Genomic DNA, 20,562 nt, shown 5'->3' with positions numbered 1-20,562 from the left:
TTTGTTTGTGTTTGTGTGTGTCTTTGTAGAAATCAATCCACTCTATTTATAGATGCCTACGCACTTCGTCTAGGCTCCATTAATTATTGGGATAGCTGTTCAACCGAATAATTAATTAATTTGGGCACATTGTGTTTTTAATTAATTATTAGTAGCATATCAAAGCATATCTGCATTTGATCTCTCGATAACATCTGTCTTCATTAAAAAAACTGATAAAAGAAATTTCCCTTTCTCATACACTACAAAACAAAAACTTGTAAAATAACCAAACTCTCGCATTGAGAGCTCCAAAAAAAAAAGTTACTCCCTCCGTCCACTACGATTTCAAAAATGATACTCTCATACCGCTACGACTATAATGGGAGTCACATTCGGTGTATGCACGCACGAGTTTTAAGTTATACAAAGAATAATGGGTTGGAAAAATTAGTGGAATAATGAGTCCATTTTTTTATATTGATTTTATAATAGAATATGAGTGAAGTGAGTTAATAGAACGTGAGATCTATTACCACTTAGATAAAAATGAAATGTGACTCTTATTGTAGGACATACTAAAATGACAAAATGTGACTCTTATTATGGGACGGAAGAAATAGTAAAAGAGATTTCCCTTTGTATATAGTTTTACTAGGCTCCAAATAAATCAATTTAATTTTTTTCTTATTGTACTATATACAGTATAGTACTATTTCATATCAAAATATTACAGCCAGCCTTATTGGACTATATCTGATTATTTAAAATCTTTATTATTAAATGACTTTTACAAAATCAGATATTCAGAAACTGACTTCACGTGAATAAATATGGGTATGTCTTCATATGAATATTAATTTAAAATATACTCCTAATTATAATCAATATTTAATGTGATGATATTTTTCATACTACTATATGAGATTTTTTATATCAAAACAATGCGCTATATTTATTTTTTATAACATAAACATATGATGAGATGAAAAAATATTTTTATTTTATCATCTTGATTTGGATGGTGGAATAAATATGAATAATTTGACCGGGCACGAGTTTTAAGAAATGTAAAAAAAAATGGTTGAAAAAGTTAGTAGAATGTGAGACTCACTTTTTTATATTGGTTTTATAATAAAATGTGAGTAAATTGAGTTAGTGGAATGTGGGACCTACTTACTATTTATGGTAAATATGAAGTGTGACTCTTAATTGGGGACGGACCGAAATGGAAAAGTGTGACTCTTAATCGGGAATGGAGGGAGTAATTATGAATGAGGTTTTTCAGACTAAAATACCACTGTATCCGCCGGTGGATACCCTTAATACTCCCTCCGTCCCCCATAATTTTACCCAGTATTCCATTTTGGGCCGTCCCACATAATTTTACTCACTTCACTTTTACCATTTTTGGTAGTGGGCCCCATATTCCACTAACTCATTCCTACTCACATTTTATTATAAAACTAATACTTTTAAAGTAGGACCCACATCTCACCAACTTTTTCAACTCACTTTCCATTAAATTTCTTAAAACCCGTGCCGGGTCAAAGTGGGTAAAGTTATAAGGGACGGAGGGAGTAAGTACTAAAAATAACTACTTGCAACGAATGTCGTTTTTGGTAATTTAGAGATGGTTGCCAAATAAAGACCATGAAGTTCTTTAATTTGGTATATAATGCATTCGAAATGAATATGAAATAATTAAATAATTTATATATATATTTAATGAGTAATGATATTTTTTATAATATATTTTATTTTCTTTATCATAACTCCCTCTTGAATAATTTTCTTTCACTAACTCTATCTCGTGAATAACCAAACTAGTATATTACGTAGTATGCATGATCTCCTTCTGTACACATGATCTTTTGTCTCAAATAAAAGACATTTAATTTGTACTCATGAATCACATCCTATAAAACTCTCATAGTATAAATTTATGAGACCCACCAATTAAGAACAATAAACAGAAAAATAAGATTCCCTCAGCTTATATGGCACATGTGAAACTCCAGAATTATATATTTTCTTGTTCAGAAGAATTGTTTAGTATATTTCTTGTTAATCATCAATGGACACGCAAAACCGTATCAGGATTCAGGATTAGTTCAGATTATCTATATTTTTGCCAGCTATTTATGCAATTATAATATTTTGGGAATAAACCCACAATAATTTAATTTCTCAAGAATCGTTGATATCCAACTGACCTTATTCATCCTACGTGTATCCGCCTATGCATGTTATGTCTCGTGAATCGTGGCCAACCAACATTAAAATATATAGCTATGATTATTTAGAAATATTATTATCTCAATTAATTCTATATAAGAAGTCAGATATTTCAAGATTGTGTCTCGACTAATTAGTTTCAATACTGTAATATTTGAATTTTGGTTTTTATCTTACAATCATTGATTTATTTTTTAACTGGGTGTTGGATTGAAATCGATTCATTGAGACTAACCTGATTTAACCCTAATTTAGTCTAAATTCACAAGATCTTAAATTTGGTCTAAATTCACAAGATTTATGTACATTAATAATTTTAATACCTAATTAAAACACATAATTGTATAGTCATTTGCCTTTATGGCAATAATATGAACATTAACAATTCATACTTAAATTTTTTTTTTTTACTTTACTTTTTTTTCACTTATTGATTCAAAACAAACAATAAGATATAGTACTGTTATAATTGAGATATCAAATGCGAATTCAATTGATTTATTAAAAAGACAGACAAGCATGTCCCCATAATCATTAATATAATTATTGAGAGATCAAATGCGAATCCATTTAATTTATTATTTAATATGGGGTTGAACGTAAATACCACTGGCGCATATGAACATGAACTATCCAAAATAAATGAACTTTTTCTCGTGGAGAGAGGGCAGATTGTACGATATTGATGACACAATTAATTGTCGAATTCAAACCATTTTAAAAAAGTAGGAGTCCCTATTCACTTTTATTAAGTACTTTCTTCGTTTACTATTACTTCCTTTGTTTGGCATTAGTAGATCCCAGTGGCGGACGCACGATTTTTATACTGGGGGTTCCAAACTACTGTAACAATTGATACATATTTTTGGTGTCAATATAGACAGAAACTATCCCAATACGAACAATATAATATATGCTATATTTTTATGAGGCTAAATAATATTGAAGAATATTTTTTTAAAATAAAAATATAACTTTAAAATTAAATTTACTACTATAGTATAATATCTCTGTTCCTTGCTAACTGGGACACTTTTTTTGGACACGGAGATTAAGAATAGTGTATTTAGTGAATGGTGAAAAAGATAGAAACTTTTTGGCATAAATAGAAATGACTTAATTATTTTGAAACTTTTAAAATAGAAAATTGACTCCATTAATATGGAATGGAGAGAGTATATTTTGATGAGGCTTAATAATTAAAAGTCCACAAAAAGCACAAATATAAACGTATAACAAACAATGAGAAAAAGCTACTTCTACGTGAAAATTAAAATACAAAATTGAAAATCTACCAAAAGCAAACATAAAGAAATGAGAAAATTGAAAAACATAATTGAATATCAAAACATAGAGAAATGAGAAAGCTGAAAAACATAACAAAATGGACCTATTTTTGGCACTGGTAGTTGAACCACAAATCTCTGGGTAATAAAGCAACTTATTAACCAACTGGGCTATGTCGAATTTTGGTAAGCACAGTATAAATATGTAATATATAGGAACTTTCAAAATTGTTGGGGGTTCCAATAGACCCCCAAGCCCCTCTGTATGTCCGCCACTGGTACATCCGATTTATTATTTTAATCCATACGTGAGTAGGAGTTCCCATTCACTTTTATTAAAAATGGTGATAGACATCACACTCCACTAACTCATTTCACTAACATTTTTATAAAAAAATATTAAAAATGAATTTCACGTTGCACTATTTTTTCCCATTCACTTTGTTATATATCATGCCGAACTCATATGTTACTTCTAATGCCGGACAAATGCATCCAATCTATTCATAGATGTGTAGGGCTCCATATGCCTAGCTGCCCAAACCTAATAAATTAATTTGCGAACATGCTCGTCCTCTATTTTTTTTTAAAATAAAATTAATTACTAGTACTGTGACGGGCCGGGCTAGCTAAGCACATTTCCATTTCATACCTTTAATTAATAGAAGTACTACAATAGTACTCTACAATATCAAATCTTTTTGTACTCAGGAAATGTATATAGACAATTGTATTTCTACCACTATCCGATTTTAACTGCACTCATGAATTACATCCCTACGAAACTCTCGTGATATTAAATTCATGTGGCCGGCCAATTAAGAACAATAATTGGACAATAAGATTCCCTCTATATATGGGGTGTCTCAAATAAAATACAATTTCCTGTCGATAAATTTGATGTTTTTTTAGTGTGTGGGGTGTCTCAAATAAAATACTACATTTAATTCTTTCTCGTGAATCACATAGTACTAATTATATTCATGTGACCGGCCAATTAAGAACAATAATTGGAAAATAAGATTCCCTCTCTACAAGTCCGCATGGGTCACGTGAAACTTCAGAATTATACTTATAATAATTCCTTCTTGTTTAGGAGAATGGTATAAATTCTAATGCTTATAGCACCCTAATCCAAAATTAAGATCAAATCTTTATTTTTAGATTTTAAAATATGTAGACTCTAATCCAAAATTAAAATCAAATCTCTATTTTTAGATTTTAAAATATGTAGATGAGATTAAATCTTACGAATCTGAGTAAATAGTAGACAAAATATCAACAAAAGGGTAATATCTTCGTTATGTTATCATATGATAATTTTCGTAAATGTTTTTTTATATCAACATAGTGTATTAAAAAATATCAACAATATGACATAAGAATATCAACACATATTTATTGAGATTTTTACATGGTTTTATTGAGATTTTTTTATGTATTTTCTGATAAAAATCAAGTTATCAACATTTACAAAAACTAAAATAAAAAATATCAAATTTCATCATCCGAACGTCGTCGGAACATATGCAATTGAGATCTCGTTGGAATCCTTATAAAATTATCTTTAATTTGATATATATTTTGCGAAAAAATAATTTAAATCGAGAGAGTTACGTAAATTTAAAGTTTTAAGATGATTTTAATGAAGTGAATCGAGAGAGTTACGTAAATTTAAAGTCTTAATTTGGGATTGATAATTAGTTAGCAATTGATCACTCCCCTACTATCATAATTATTTATCGATAATACTTTAAATTCATGTGTCTGTTTCGGTTTTTAATCAAAGTGGGAAAGTAATCATAATTCGAGAACAAAGAAAGTTAGTACAACTTTCCAGTATTCTGAATCCTAACTTTTCATTGGTATTCTTTCTCCCAGTTTTAAGATTTTTACATATATAAGCAATATAGTATAGTTTCATATTATTATTATTATTATTATTATTATTATTATTATTATTATTATTAATTACTCCCTCCGTTTCTTCATAGTTGAGTCATTTTACCATTTCGGAAAGTTTCTTCATAGTTGAGTCATTTCCTTATATGGTAACTTTTCCATCTCTCTTACTTTACTCTCTCTTACTTTACTCTTACTACTTTATTCACTTTATACCTTTTTCTCTCTACCTTTTCCTCTCACTTACTTTTTTTTATCTATTTATTTAACACACCCGACATTCATTTCTAAAACTCCGTGCCGAAAAATTCCGCCTCAACTATGAAGAAACAGAGGGAGTACAATATTTTTAAAATATTTTAAAATTATAAATCATACTTAATTTCTCTATAATAAATAACTATAATTAAAATTATCATAATTACAACTATATTTTATAATAATTCATAATAGTAATTGATAATTTATTAATAATTAATAATTAAAATATAATCATGTAATATAAATTATATTATAAATAATAATTATTATATTTTATAAGTTAATAATTAATCAATAAAGTCATAGTGCAATTTTAATTTATAAAATTTATTCAATTATAATATCTGTAAATATTATAATTATAGTATAATAATTATTATATCTATTATTATAATAAATGAGTATAATACTCCATGTAACTATAATTATAATTATATTAGCATATATTATGATGGATAATCCATATTAAACAATCCATCGTAATAATAAATATAATAATATAATTATTATTATTTATAATTAAATATTTATGAAATTTTTTACAATATTATTCTTTTTTATAAATAAAAAAATATTAAGTATATTTTTAGTTTGGTGTTTAAATTAAATATAAATTTAAAATCTTGATATTGTCCAAACACAAGAAAGTAAAGTTACTAGGAATCATATTCCCGGGATTCATTTTCCCAGGAACCATTTTCCTTGGAAACTTTACTTTCCGTCAACCAAACATGGCCATAAAGTAACAACGATCTGCATTATTTAAATTATACATTTATAATATGAATATCATTGTAAAACTTTGTTGCATCGGGATACCTCTATGCGATCTTTTTCCCAAACAAAATATGCTACCTCTACTATTTAATAAATCCTCGTGAATCATATCCTATGATTTCTCATGGTATTAAATTGAAGTGAGTCATTGCCAACTATTTATGCAATTATAATAGTTTCTCAAGAATCGATCGTATCCTACCAAAATATAAGATCGAATCAATAAAAAAATAAAGTATGGGAATCATTTGATTCTCGCAAGATTTGGTACAATTTTGCTGATATAGTGAAATTTTGATACAGTAATTTTTTAAGTGTGGTATACTTTCCAATCCATAAATCTTGATTGTGCATTGATATTAATCCTAACAAAAATTTAGTTTAAATTTTCATGATTTTTCAGAAACATGACAAGTACAGGTTTTCCACAGTCCATCGTGCTCATCGTCCCAAATGCTACATTAACGCAAAAGTAGACAGCAAATATGTTCACCTCCGATTTACTTACAACAACAGATATTGGCCGAAAAACGTATACGACATCTCCATCTTTCATTTTCATAATTTCCAATAAAGATCCATGTCTTACACGATTTGGTGAATGATTGAAAAAGCAACGCTAAAACTGAAATTTACTTAGCTGAAGTATTTCTACAAATAGGTGGTGCGCATAAAATATAACCACGAAGGGAGGGAGATGGCGTAGTATAAGTTAAAAAATTAATAGGAAGACATTGATCTTTATTGAAATGAAGCAAAAGGAAAGTCGATGGGTACAACAGAAATAACTTCAAACGACAGTACTAAAACGGAAATCGGAAAACATAAAGCAGAGACAGAGATGAAAGGGAAAGGTGATCGATGCCGGCAAAGCATGTCCCATATTTTAGGTAGACTGAAGTGGTTCGACTTGAAAGATGAAGTTGTAACAGCTGACTCCGTTGTAGATACCATCAATCCGTTGATAAATTGTAGTTCCAACGGTGGTAGAGCTTATGTCTTCCTGAGTGTAAGAATAAGGGATATTGCACGTGCCCCGTGTTCCGACATATTTAACAGTTACAGTAGAGTTAGCGGGCACAGTAACCGTGCCCGTAGCCGTATCTGAAGTTTTAGTCGTTATGGTGGTGTCCCAATCAAGCGTCTTGTTTATATCAAAAGAGATTTGAATCCCTGCGTCCCCAATCAAGGGAATCCCCGCTTCCATGGTGACACTCAGCCCTGCTGTCAACGAAGTCCCGCGGCTGAAAGTATAAGAGATCTCGCTTTGATATGTGACAGTGATCTCCATGGAAGCTTCCTCATCCTTGTTGTTGGTGAGGGTGGCTGTGGCCGCCAAGAAAGGCGTCTCGCCATATATCATCGCGTCCTCCATCCGATACGCCACGTTGTAGATCTTTCTATGGGACACCAGCTCCTGCACCTGCATTTTCGCTTCGTCCGTGATGCTTCCGGCTGCAGCAGCTAGGCAGTCCGTCATGGTGCTGTCCGTGGTGAGACGCTTGCAGTAGTTGTTGTTGGCTGCGCTTCGAAGCGCTATTGTGGTATCGTCGATTTTGACAGGCCAGAAGTAGCTGGTGGTTTCACTTCCCTTGCTGTCATCCCAGTCAGCGTGTACCCATTGATCAGAGTCAGAGGTGTCCGTCCACCAGAACTTTCCAAAGTGATTGGAGAGTATCCGGACGTATCCGTTGGGCATTAGTGTCACCGTCTGCACTGATAATTCGTTGTTAGCATCACTCTCTTGGAACTGCAGGTACCAGCTATTTTCCGCGTAAGCTTTCAGATACATCGCGTTGTTTCCTTTCAGGGCTATGTTAGTCGGCAGCTGGACTATTGTACTCCCATCAACAAACCCTAGAGCTGCGGCGCTGCCGGTCTGGTCGACGTACAAAGTGCGGGTGAGGTTGTTGATCACCACGGGCCACCCGGTCTGGACGTGGACGAAGTAGACCTCGTCGCCGGATTGCACGGTCGCCTCGAAGAGCGTGCACGACGGATCCGTCGTGTCCTCGACTTTCTGGCTCGATACGGCCACGATGGAGTTGTCGCCTGCGTTTTTTTGCCAGTATTTGTTGTTGTAGGTGAACCGGAGGTTGACGAATCTGCTGTCCGCCGTTGATTGCTCGACTGCCACCTTGACCACCGGGCTGAACACGCTGTCGATTCCGTCACCCACCGAGCTGTCGTTCTTGCGGTACACAAAATGGTTTTTCTCTACACTTGGGAAGTAGAGCATAACGGAGTTTGGAAGCGAAGTAATTGCCATGTCTCTCCAACTTCAAAAAATCGACAATGATTTATTAGGGTTGGTAATAGCAAATTAGCAATGTGCAACCAAATACTACTACTACTACTACTACTATTTCATTTCTACTCAAAAGTTGTCTTTGAAAAATTGAAACATGAGTATCGTAATACTACTACTACTTACACCCTTCCTTCCATAGTAGTGGGGGCATTTCTTTTCAGCATGCGATTTAAAAAAAATTATGTTAAGTGAGTTAAATAAACGAAGAACAAAGTACAAAATGAAAAAGGAAGAGAATTAAATGGAGAGAGAGTAAAGTAAATGGGAAGAAATGTGTTGACTTTTACTAAAAAGGGAAATGACTCCACTAATATGGAATGTATTAAAATGGCAAAATAACTCAACTTATGGAACAGAGGGAATATTAATGTAGAGGGGTATGAGAGAAGATCACAGAAATTGTTGAAAAGTAGAAATGCCAAAGCTTCAATGAAATTAGACTTACCAATGAAGGATGAGAAGATTGAAAAGTAGAAATGCCAAATTAAGCTTGAGTTTGTTTGTGTTTGTGTGTGTCTTTGTACAAATGCATCAACTCTATTTATAGATGGCTACTTCTTTGGTATAGCTGTTTAACCGAATAATTAATTTATTTGGGCACATGCTTATTTGTGTTCTTAATACTATTACTAGCTAGCATACCAAAGTATATCTGCATTTGATCTCTCGATAACATCTTCCTTCATTAAAAAATCATGATAAATGAGATTTCTTTGGCACATGAGTACAGAACAAAAACTTGTGGAATAACCAAATTCTCTCATTGTTATCTCCAAAAAAAAGTTACCGTTTTTGTACATAACTTCAATGAAATAAGAATTACTCTTATTCCTATACATCCAATAATAAATAAATAAATAAAATATTAAAAAATAACAAATACAACTATAAAAATGAATACACCCATATTTTATACATAAAATTATTCTAATGCATAAATCAAAATATTACCATGCCGTAAATATAAAAAATAAAGGTATACAATATTTGAATCTAATTTGAACTAAAGTCAGGAATCCAACAAAAAAAAAATGTCCAATCTAACATCTTAAACTCAAATAAATAGTCGACCAATTCACCTAAAGAAAGTAAAAAAGAATTTACATTATTATAAATAGACTTATCAATTTTTTGTAAATAACTGAAAATATAATGGCAAATAATAATACTAAAACATTCTGTTGGACACAAAATTATAAGTTATTCAATAGAGTAAATTACTAGTATCAATAATGTATTATTGATGTAGCTAGCACAAACATCCATATTAACAACAAAAATCTAATACCTACTCCCTCCGTCCCGAATAATTCGTCTCAATTTTCCATTTCGGTCCGTCCCACATAATTTGTCTCATTTCACTTTTACCATTTTTGGTAGTGGACCTCATATTCCACTAACTCATTTCTACTCACATTTTATTATAAAACTAATATGTAAAGGTAAGACCTACATTCCACTAATTTTTTAACCCACTTTTCATTACAATTCTTAAAATCTGTACTCAGTCAAAGTGACCCAAATTATCCAGGACGGAGGGAGTACTAAATTGAAATTTCGGTAGCATATACTTTCAGAATGATAAATGGAGTACTAAACTAAAAAGATATATTATCAAATTAGAATTTTGTTACACTCCCTAAATGAAAATTGAACACATTCAATTTTAATAGCAGCGCTATTACTATTATTACAAAAAAAAATATTTTGACGATTAAAATTTTTAAATAGGCTGTACTTTAGTTGAAATGCATATATAATATTGACATAGTGGTTATTTAATGCTCAACTAGTCCACATATTCTACACTAGGAGACATGTTATAATCAAAATAATTTCATTTTAATTTTATAAAAAAGGGCGTCTTCTCCTTCCTTCAAACGAGGCAGCCGTAATTTTACCTCTGCATATTTTTTTATTCCAAAATTCAACCCCTTTTACCATTCTAATTCTAATGATTTACTAGTATTAACTTGAAAGGGCTGAAGCGAGTTCACGAAAAATTAAAAAAAACTGAAGTAGAAAAAAACAGAAATTTCTTTTTTTGGGAAGGGCTTAAGCCCTTACTCCCTCCTTATTGTGTCCGCCACTGTACACTATAAAAGGAAATGCCTCACATGTAGTGGGACGGTCCAAAAAAAATATGGCTCACTTACAATGGAATGAAGAGAGTATTATCCTAGTGGCAATGAGCTTAGAGATTATTGTATGAGGTGCCGAGTTCGAGCTCTCTTTCCCAAAATAAGTGGGAAGAAACATTGCAAATCTTAAAAATAAAAAAAAAAACGGAGAGAGTACACGCATAGTTATCAATAAGATTCACCATATAAAATAAAAGAAGTAAAGTACTCGATCTCGTCGTCCCTATGTAGTTAGGTCGAATTCCTTTGCAAGTCTTCTCACTTTAATTAAGTCATTTTTTTATTTGACAAAAAACAACACATTTTTTTTTTACTTTAATTTTTCTTCATCTTTTGACTTTATTATTTTTTTTTACTTTATTTTCTTCTTGATTAACTCAATTAATACAACTTCTTAAATTTCATATCCAAAGAATGTCTCGACTGTAAACTGACGTAGAGAGTAGTATTAGTATCTGAGACTGAAAGGCCATCAGCCCACCATATTGAATAGTACTATTATTTACTCCCTCCATTCTCGATTAATTGTCACTCTTTGACCGGGCACGGATTTAGAAAAATGTAAAGAAAAGTTAGTTGAAAAAGTTAGTGAAATGTGAGAGGGCCTGCTTACCATCTATGATAATATGGAAGTGTGACAATTATTGAGGGACGAATCGAAATGGAAAAAAGTGACAATTAATTGGGGACGAAGGGAGTATTTATTTGGGATATTGTTTGATTATTCACCCGAATCATTTATTATTTTATGTTGATCACATGGGCTCTCTATTTTAATCAATTATCTTGACATATTTTTTATAGTTCCCCCAAATAAATTATTTTGGGCAGAGGGCCAAGTCTCTTTTTAGATAGGTAATCGGAATTTTAGATCTAGCCCGCCTTATTTTACCATTATCTTATTTGATTGATGTTGGTTTCTAAAGATACAGTAGGGATGTCAATCTAGCTCGAAACCCGTGGGTCGGTCCGAATAATCCGGTAAAATCATAAGGTTAGGGCCGGAAAATCGCAACTCAGTTACAGAATAGGGCTACACGGGTTGACCCGTTCGGGTCAGCGAGTTATGTGGGCTGGTGGGTTGCGGGTTAGCCCATGGGTTGAGCATTTAAAATAAAAATGTAATTAAAATTTTGGGTTATATACTTATATGAAGTATATATGGTAATTACAATATTAAAAGCAACAATGATTTGAAGTATGTATGTTAATTATGTATTCTCTCTCAAATTGAAAGTTAAGGTCATATGGAATATAGATGTTATTGATATTTACTCATATTAAATGCCACATTACGTCTTTCCTCTCGAAGAGAATGATTCGGTCGAAGCTTCAAAAGGATATAGAATAATGTCATTAACTTCATAGAATTTATTTTGACGCACTGCTATCTATACTATCTTTTTTAACTATTTAGAATTTATTTTATGAGTATATAATTAAGAATGCAATTCAACTCCTTTTAAATGCACGATTTCCATTTAATTATAGTCAGATTCACGTGTTCTACTGATTAGTGATATGTTTATGTATTTTGTTTCAATTTTCAGTTGTTATTATTTTATTTCTCTTAATCACTTTGATAATACTTTACTATTTGTAATAATATGTAGTATTTTTTTTATAAGTTAGAATATTGGATTGGATAGAAAGTAACACATAAGATCACTTTTGGCCCGAATAGCCCGTGGGTTAACTCGAAACCCGAAGATTTAGGGCTAGGGCCGAAAATTTATAGCTCGAAAAATTTACAACCCGAATAACCCACACCCAAATAGCCCGACAACCCGAGTGGGTTGGCCCGAACCCAAGCGGGTTAGCCCAATTGACATCCCTAGATATACAGACAGCAGTTCTTTAGAAATTTTATTATTAAATTACACTTTTTTAAAATTGTATACACCCGTGAAAAAGTACTTTGGCTGGTTAAAATTAGTTTGAAATAAATAAATTATAATTAATGTCTAATGTGATGATATTCTTCGTAATACATGTAGTAAAAAAATTTTATCAAGACACTCTCTATATATATATACATACAGTGAGCTACTGTTATTTTCATGATAAATGGTGATGAAAAAGTTTCTCATAGTCCGTGGTGGAATAAATAAGAGTAATTTGTTCCAATAAGAATGAATATTGATTTTATCTTCAAATTTAATCCAGTGATATATAGTATCATTCATAGAGAAACTAAAATCTGCTAAATTTTTTATTTTGTTTATAAACTCTAAATTTTTCAATATAATTAATTATGAATGATGTAAAATGAGAATATTTTAAATATATAATATTTCACATTCATAATACTATAAATTTTCTAAATCGTGCATTTAATTCATCTTTTTTTCTTAATAAAAATATCCATGTAATAGACTCATTTTCTATTCCTTCATATTAATGCAACTACAAAAATAGTCCCTGGACTATGCATTTATCTCGCTGATGAACCCTAGACTTTAAAAATATCCCCAGACAATCCTGGACTAAGCGTTTATCTCGAAAATGGTCCTTTTTCACTGTTTCGTGACGAAAATACCCTTTTGGGGGGTTTTGAGGGCTTTGGGCAATTTGGTCTTTTTACATTTTAAATCTGATATTATTTCAAGTAATGTACTAAATCTGATATTATTTCAAAATTATCATTCTTCTTCCCTTTTGTCATCCTTCACTTTGTTTCTTTATTTCAATATTAGATTTAATTTTATAAAATTAAATTTTAATTTTTAATTTTTAAATATCAATAAATTTTTTGAATTATTAAAATTACAATTAAATAAAAAATTAATAGTATTAGTTAATATTTGATAGTGTCTAATATTTAATCAATAAGGTACGACGACACCTTAGTTTTAATCATAAATAGATCATATAACATGATTTATTGCGAAATAAATATGCATCTAATGTAAGACTAATATAATTTTCGCTTATTAATTTGAAAACAATCAAAATTAACTAAAAATTTTCAACAAAAATTCTCCTATATCAAATTTTTAGTCAACTTCATAATATTTTTAGTCAAATTCTCCTCTACATTATATGCATATTTAATTCGGAATAAATCGTGTAATATGATATATTTATGATTAAAACTATTAAATATTGATTAAAACTAAGACATCGTCGTACCATATTTTAAATATTAGAGACTATCAACTATTGATTAAAACTATTAATTTGTTACTATTTAATAGTAATTTTAATAATTAAAAAAAATTATTGATATTTAAAAATTAAAATTTAAAATTTAATTTTATAAAATTAAATCTAATATTGAAACAAAGAAACAAAGTGAAGGATGACAAAAGGGAAGAAGAATGATAATTTTAAAATAATATCAGATTTAGTACATCAATGAAATAATATCAGATTTAAAATGTAAAAAGACCAAATTGTCCAAACCCCTCAAAACCCCCCAAAAGGGTATTTTCGTCACGAAACAGTGAAAAAGGACCATTTTCGAGATAAACGCTTAGTTCAGGGTTGTCTGAGGATATTTTTAAAGTTCAGGGTTCATTGGCGAGATAAATGTATAGTCCAGGGATATTTTTGTAGTTCACTCTAATACTCTAATGCTTTTTATTTGATCCAATCTCTTGCTTGACCAATTGGAGTATTTAATTTGTGCGCATGATCTCTTCCTGTAATGGGAGTACTACTTATGATATTTTTAGATAATTAATTATATTTTGGCAGAGGGCCATTCTCTTTTTAATTAGTTTGTCACTCGAAATATTACAGCCCGCCTTATTTTACTAGATCTAATTTGAATATGTTGCAGGTATCTAAATTGTATAGATTACTAGTATCTCAAACGGGCCTATTCCCAAGATGTTATATCTCCCCGATCAATCTTGAAAAGTAGAAAAAAATCTTTAATTTCTAAATATTAAAACCAATTGTTTTGTCGAAAATGTTAAAATAGTTATTTTGTTTGAATCACGTTACGCATTAGAATTATCAAATTGATTATAGATTAATTAAATTGAATTTCTAAAAAATTATGTAGTAAGTATTTCTTATCACACACGTTATATTATGTGATGTACAATGAAAGGAAAAATAAGATTCCCTCTACACAGGCCACGTGAAATTTCTGAATTAGTATAATATTTTATTGTTTAGGGGAACTGTTTAATAAGTAGATATTATCCCGACAAACGTATCAAGATTAGTTTGGATTATCCATGCTTTTGCCAGCTACTTACGCTTATATAGTTACTTTCATTTCTCAAGAATCGATCATATCCAACCAACTAGAAAATGAAAGATTTATATGTAATGACGATCTTCATTAGTTAAGCTATATTTTTATAATCCTGAGTATCATTTATATTCTCGAGATGGAAACTTGTCCGATCAAATACACATTGGTGCCTTGGTGGTAGCAAGATGTAATATATGATTGAGTTGTGAGATTATTTTAGTTGGCGGGGTTGGTTATGACTAGTTATCACATGATTATTTATATAGAATTGAGTCGTGGGATCAATCTAATGAACCAAACATACTATATATTTAATTTCGAGATACAATCTTGCAAACCGAATAGGCTCAATGCTCCTAAGATCAAATTGAATAGATTATATGAAGTTAAATTTCAAGTGTTTAACTAAATAAAAATAAGTAAATTTCGCTAATTGCTAATTTAAAATGTATGGATAAATTTAAATGTGAATACATATTCACATCAAATCTTTAATTTCTAGCATGACCAGTTTTATACGGCACCCGCACAATTTATGTAACCATAACATAATTTTCGTACACACAAAAAAAAACATAAATTTCATACACACAAATATATACACTTAAAAGACAACCATATATATTCTTTTAAAATGGGTAGTAAATATAGTGATCATTTATCTACCGGTATGTAAGTTTAGTTATTTAGACTTATTTTTCAAACATTATAGAAATTATTTTGAATGTATAGTTGAATTTTCAAAGAGGGAATATAATTCAGCAACTATCCATATTTATTTGAGTAATGAAGATATTTTTTATTTTTGTTAAGGCTAGAAAACCAATTATGTCGTCTCTATCCTTTTGTTGTTCTGCTTTACTATTGGGCTTTCGTTTGACAGTTCATTGTTATTGATTGGGCTCCATTAAGAAGAAACGTTTTAATAATGGAGTTGTACTTCATTCATAAATAGATCAAAGTATGAGTTTGCATCTATCTTGCTCTTTTAGTCTTTTCTAAAGGTGATTATTAATAATATTTTATTTATCTTCGTGATAACTCAAATTCTCAACCGGTTAGATGGAGGAAAAACATCTTACCAGTGAAGTTGTATTCTATTTATACATGGACTGGATATTTTCCTGTATCTATCTTGCTTTTTTCTTTAAAGGTGATAAATAATAATTTTCTATTTAAATTTATTTACAACTTTTACGTGCATTACTAAAAATGTGTAAAAGATGTAATTATAGTTGCACTTCATAAACAATAATACATTATATTTGCTGCAATGAATTACAGTTTGATAAATATAGCATCTTATGCCCCATAATAATTACATTATAAAGAATATGTGTGGTATTCAATTATAGTAGGATTTACAGCCTTAATTTTCACAGCATCCCTTATTTAATCTCTCTAAATTTATTTGTTTCTACCAAGTTTATCTCTCTACAATGCAACTTTTAGAGAGATGTAACTCAACTTGTGTTTAAGGTTTTGGTGAGTTTTAGACTTCTCTTATTTCATCTGAGAAGGGTTCTGGTGAGTTTTAGACTAAGCTAATAAGATAAACCCCACCAAAAACATTTAAGCCTATAATTAACTTAAATCTATTATAAGACGAAGAAAGTACTACTTATCCGAGAGTAAGACTTACCCAAGAAGGATGAGGAGAGAAGATCACCGAAATTATAATGAATGCCAACAAATTATTTCCTACTCCTCCCTCCGACCACAAAATAGTCTTATTTGTGAACGTCACGGATTTTAATAAGAAATTGATAAAGTAAGAGAGATGAGAGAAAATATAGATAAAGAGAAAAAAATATGAGAGAAGTAGATAAAATATACTCCCTCCGTCCCAAGGTATTAGACCAACTTTCCTTTTTGGGATGTCCCAAAATATTAGACTTATTTTCTTTTTTAGCAAAAAATCTATCTTATTTTATTCTCCACCTACTTTTTTCTCTCTTATCTCTCCTACTTTTTCCCTTTCTCATACTTTACTCTCTCCACTTTAACTATTTAAATATCAATTCCTTAAATCATGTGCCCAAAAGAAGTGAGTCTAATACTCCGGGACGGAAGGAGTAAGAAAAAATTTCGTTTTATTTTTCATGGACATTCTAAAAATGGCGAAATGAGACTATATATTGTTTGAGGTCGGATGAGGCGGAATATAGTACCTTGTTTTTATAGATACGATCGAGTACGCTAGGCACGTGGGATATCTTTTCTCAATGTTATTGTGTCGCTGATGAGATCAGTTACAATTGATTATGCTAGCTATAATTAGAGATTTGAGTATATGATTCAGCATAACATTAAATTAATTTCAGTATAACATTGGGTTTAAATCATTATTACGTAAATTGCATGAAATGTACCAAATCTTGCGAGAATCAAATGATTCCCATACTTTATTTTTTTATTGATTCGATCTTGTACTTTGGTAGGATAAGATCGATTCTTGAGAAACTAAAGGATTTATTCCCAAAATATTATAATTGCATAAATAGTTGGCAATGACTCACTTCAGTTTAATACCATGAGAATTCATAGGATATGATTCACGAGGATATATTAAATAGTAGAGGTAGTATATTTTGTTTGGGACAGAAGAGATCGATTAGAGGTATCCCAATGCAGCAAAGTTTGTACAATGTAATTCATATTATAAATGTATAATTTAAATAATGCAGATCGTCGTTACTTTATGTTATCTTTCATTTAGAAAAGATTCCATATTGTGGTTAGTAGTATATGATCGATTCTTGAGAAACTAAAGTATTATTGGTGGGTAATTTGTTGTGTAATTAATTGGATATATATGATGGTATTATACTACAATTCTCCTAAACAAGAAGAAAATATTATAAGTATCTTATTTTCCAATTATTGTTCTTAATTGGCCGGTCACATGAATTTAATTAGTACTATGTGATTCACGAGGAAGAATTAAATGTATTATTTTATTTGAGACATTCCATACACTACAAAAAAAAAAATCAAATTTACCGACGGAAATTGTATTTTATTTGAGACACCCCATAGAGGGAATCTTATTGTCCAATTATTGTTCTTAATTGGCCGGCCACATGAATTTAATATTAAGAGAGCTTCATAGGATGTGATTCATGAGTACAGTTAAAATTGGATAGTGGTAGAAATACATTTGTCTATATACATTTCCGAGTACAAAAATATTCGATATTGTAGTAGGAGTATTAATTAAGATATGAAATGGAAATATGCTTAGCTATCCCGGCCCGTCACAGTACTAGTAATTAATTTTATTTGAAAAAAACAAGAAACAGACGAGCATGTGCAAAAATTAATTTATTAGGTTTGGGCAGCTAGGCATATGGAGAAGTACACATCTATAAATAGATTGGATGCATTTCTCAAAAAGACACACACACAAATTCATCCAATATTTTAGCTTTGGCATTTCTGGTGATCTTCTCTGCTCATCCTTGATTGGTAAGTGAGTACTACTTACTATTTCTTATTTAGTTGAAGCTTTACATTAATGAAGTATTATTTTTGGTGAAGTTGGAAAACATGACAACTACTGCGCTTCCAAACTCGATGGTGCTGAACGTCCCAACAGCGGCTACAAACCCTTACGTATACAGCAAGGACGACGGGTCGGTGGGCAACGGAGGCGACAGCGTGTTCAACCCAGTTGTGAAGATCGCAGTGGAGCAAGCAACAGTGGACAGCAAATACGTTCACCTCCGCTTTACTTACACCAATAAGTACTGGCAGAAGAATGCTAACGACAACTCCATCGTGGCGGTCTCAAACACCCCCGTAGAGGACACAGCGGACCCGTCGTGCACGCTCTTCGAGGCAAGCCTTCAATCAGATGGGGTGGTCTCCTTGACTCATGTCCAGACGGGCTGGGCCGTGCTGATTAACAAGTCCACTAACACGTTATACGTGGACGAAAACGGGGACGCCACGAGTCTAGGGTTTGTGGATGGGGATGCGCTGGTTCAGCTGCCTACGTTTATAGCCCTGAAAGGAGACAATGGAATGTACCTCAAAGCGTTTGACAGCTACGGGTGGCGCCTGCAGTTCGGATCTGACGATGCTAACGATAAATTATCGGCCCACACAGTGACGCTGATGCCCGACGGACACGTTCAGATACTTTCGGATCATTTCAACAAGTTCTGGTGGATGGCTGCTAATGATTCTGATTGGATATACAGCGACTGGAATGCAGATCCAGGCAGCCAATACACCACTGTGTTCTGGCCAGTTAAAATCGACGAAAACACGATAGCGCTTCAAAGCAAAGTCAACAACAACTACTGCCTGCGTTATACCGACGCCCACGTGAGCGACTGTCTAGCTGCTCGCGCCGACTCCCTCCAGACGTCTGCGAGATTGCAGGTGCAGGAGCTAGTAATGGAGAGGTCGATCTACAACGTGACTTATCAGATGGAGAACGCTAGGATATATGGCGAGACACCTTTTCTAGCGGGCACCGCCACCCTCACCAACACCACAGATCAAGAGGATTCCATGGCTGTGGAGATCACCTATCAAGACGAGAAATCTTATTCTTTTAGCCGCGGCGCATCATTGAAAGCAGGGGTGGATGTCAACATCAAAGCCGGACTCCCCTTCATTTTCGACGAAAAGATTGACATTTCTGTTGAGATAAGCGGTTCGTTTGATTGGGACACCACCACCACAACTGCAACTTCAGTTACCGCTCAGGGCTCTGTTCCTGTGCCTCCCAATAGTACCGTTACAGTTAGTTATGTTGGGACCAAGGGCACTTGCAATCTTCCTTATACTTACACTCAAGAAGACCGAAGCTCTGTCACCGGCGAAATTACTTATTATAATCAGACTGATGGTATCTACGAGGGTGTCAGTTATTACAACTTCGTCTTCCAAGTCACACCAGCTTGATTGCTCCATCTCTGTGTGCTGCCTGCATCGCATCGATCACCTCTGCTGTTTCTGTTTCACTCCTTAATTTCCATTTTAATAATCTCCTATGCATCTCACGCCTTGTCTTTGAAATTATTTGTATTGTACCCACCTTTTTCCTTTAATAAAGATCGATGTCTTTTTTCTTTCAAATTCCTTGGCATGTGATGGAGTAGCTACTATTTGCGTTAATTTCAATCCTTTTCATTTTAATACGGGTCTTTGTCAATGACAAACTCATATAGTAATTTTAGGATTTCTAAGAGGGGTGATTAACACAAGTTGTTGAGTGATTTGAGGTATAAAGTTTAAGGTTTCATCCATTTATTTGCTATTTTTAGAGCTAACGAGTGTGTCGAAATCTTGATACAAAAACAAGTCTAAAACGAGTTTAATACAGAGAATTTGCCGGCCCGAGTGTTTTCTAGGCGAAGAAATACCTGCCCGGCGTTCTGACTAGAATTGCACATCAAGATACAGAGAATACGCTCGATCGGGGTCTATGTCAAGAGTCATGTC

The 20,562-nt window shown here is 32.0% G+C and overlaps 2 protein-coding genes across 3 annotated transcripts; one reads left to right on the top strand and one right to left on the bottom strand.

The window, feature by feature from the left end:
* Positions 1–7,163: 7,163 nt before the first annotated feature.
* Positions 7,164–9,259, bottom strand: LOC125204991. Its single transcript, XM_048103771.1, has 2 exons — positions 9,200–9,259; positions 7,164–8,722 (listed from the first exon to the last, which is right to left on the bottom strand). Exon 2 carries the CDS (start codon positions 8,710–8,712, stop codon positions 7,330–7,332), a length of 1,383 nt encoding a protein of 460 aa, XP_047959728.1. The 5' UTR covers positions 8,713–8,722; positions 9,200–9,259; the 3' UTR covers positions 7,164–7,329.
* Positions 9,260–18,509: 9,250 nt separating this feature from the next.
* Positions 18,510–20,196, top strand: LOC125204671. 2 transcript variants are annotated; one of them, XM_048103378.1, is made up of 2 exons: positions 18,510–18,573; positions 18,646–20,196. In XM_048103378.1, the coding sequence occupies exon 2, from the start codon at positions 18,655–18,657 to the stop codon at positions 20,020–20,022; it is 1,368 nt and encodes a 455-aa protein (XP_047959335.1). In that variant the 5' UTR covers positions 18,510–18,573; positions 18,646–18,654; the 3' UTR covers positions 20,023–20,196. The 2 variants fall into 2 exon arrangements, with proteins under 2 accessions (XP_047959335.1, XP_047959336.1); XM_048103379.1 differs by having other exon boundaries at positions 18,518–18,577.
* The last annotated feature ends 366 nt before the right edge of the window (positions 20,197–20,562 follow it).

The sequence above is a fragment of the Salvia hispanica genome, chromosome 2 (genome assembly GCF_023119035.1).
Source record: "Salvia hispanica cultivar TCC Black 2014 chromosome 2, UniMelb_Shisp_WGS_1.0, whole genome shotgun sequence".
Classification (NCBI taxonomy): Eukaryota; Viridiplantae; Streptophyta; class Magnoliopsida; order Lamiales; family Lamiaceae; genus Salvia; species Salvia hispanica.
The sequence above is the reverse complement of the archived record's forward strand: the minus strand, read 5'-3'. Positions and strand labels throughout refer to the sequence as shown.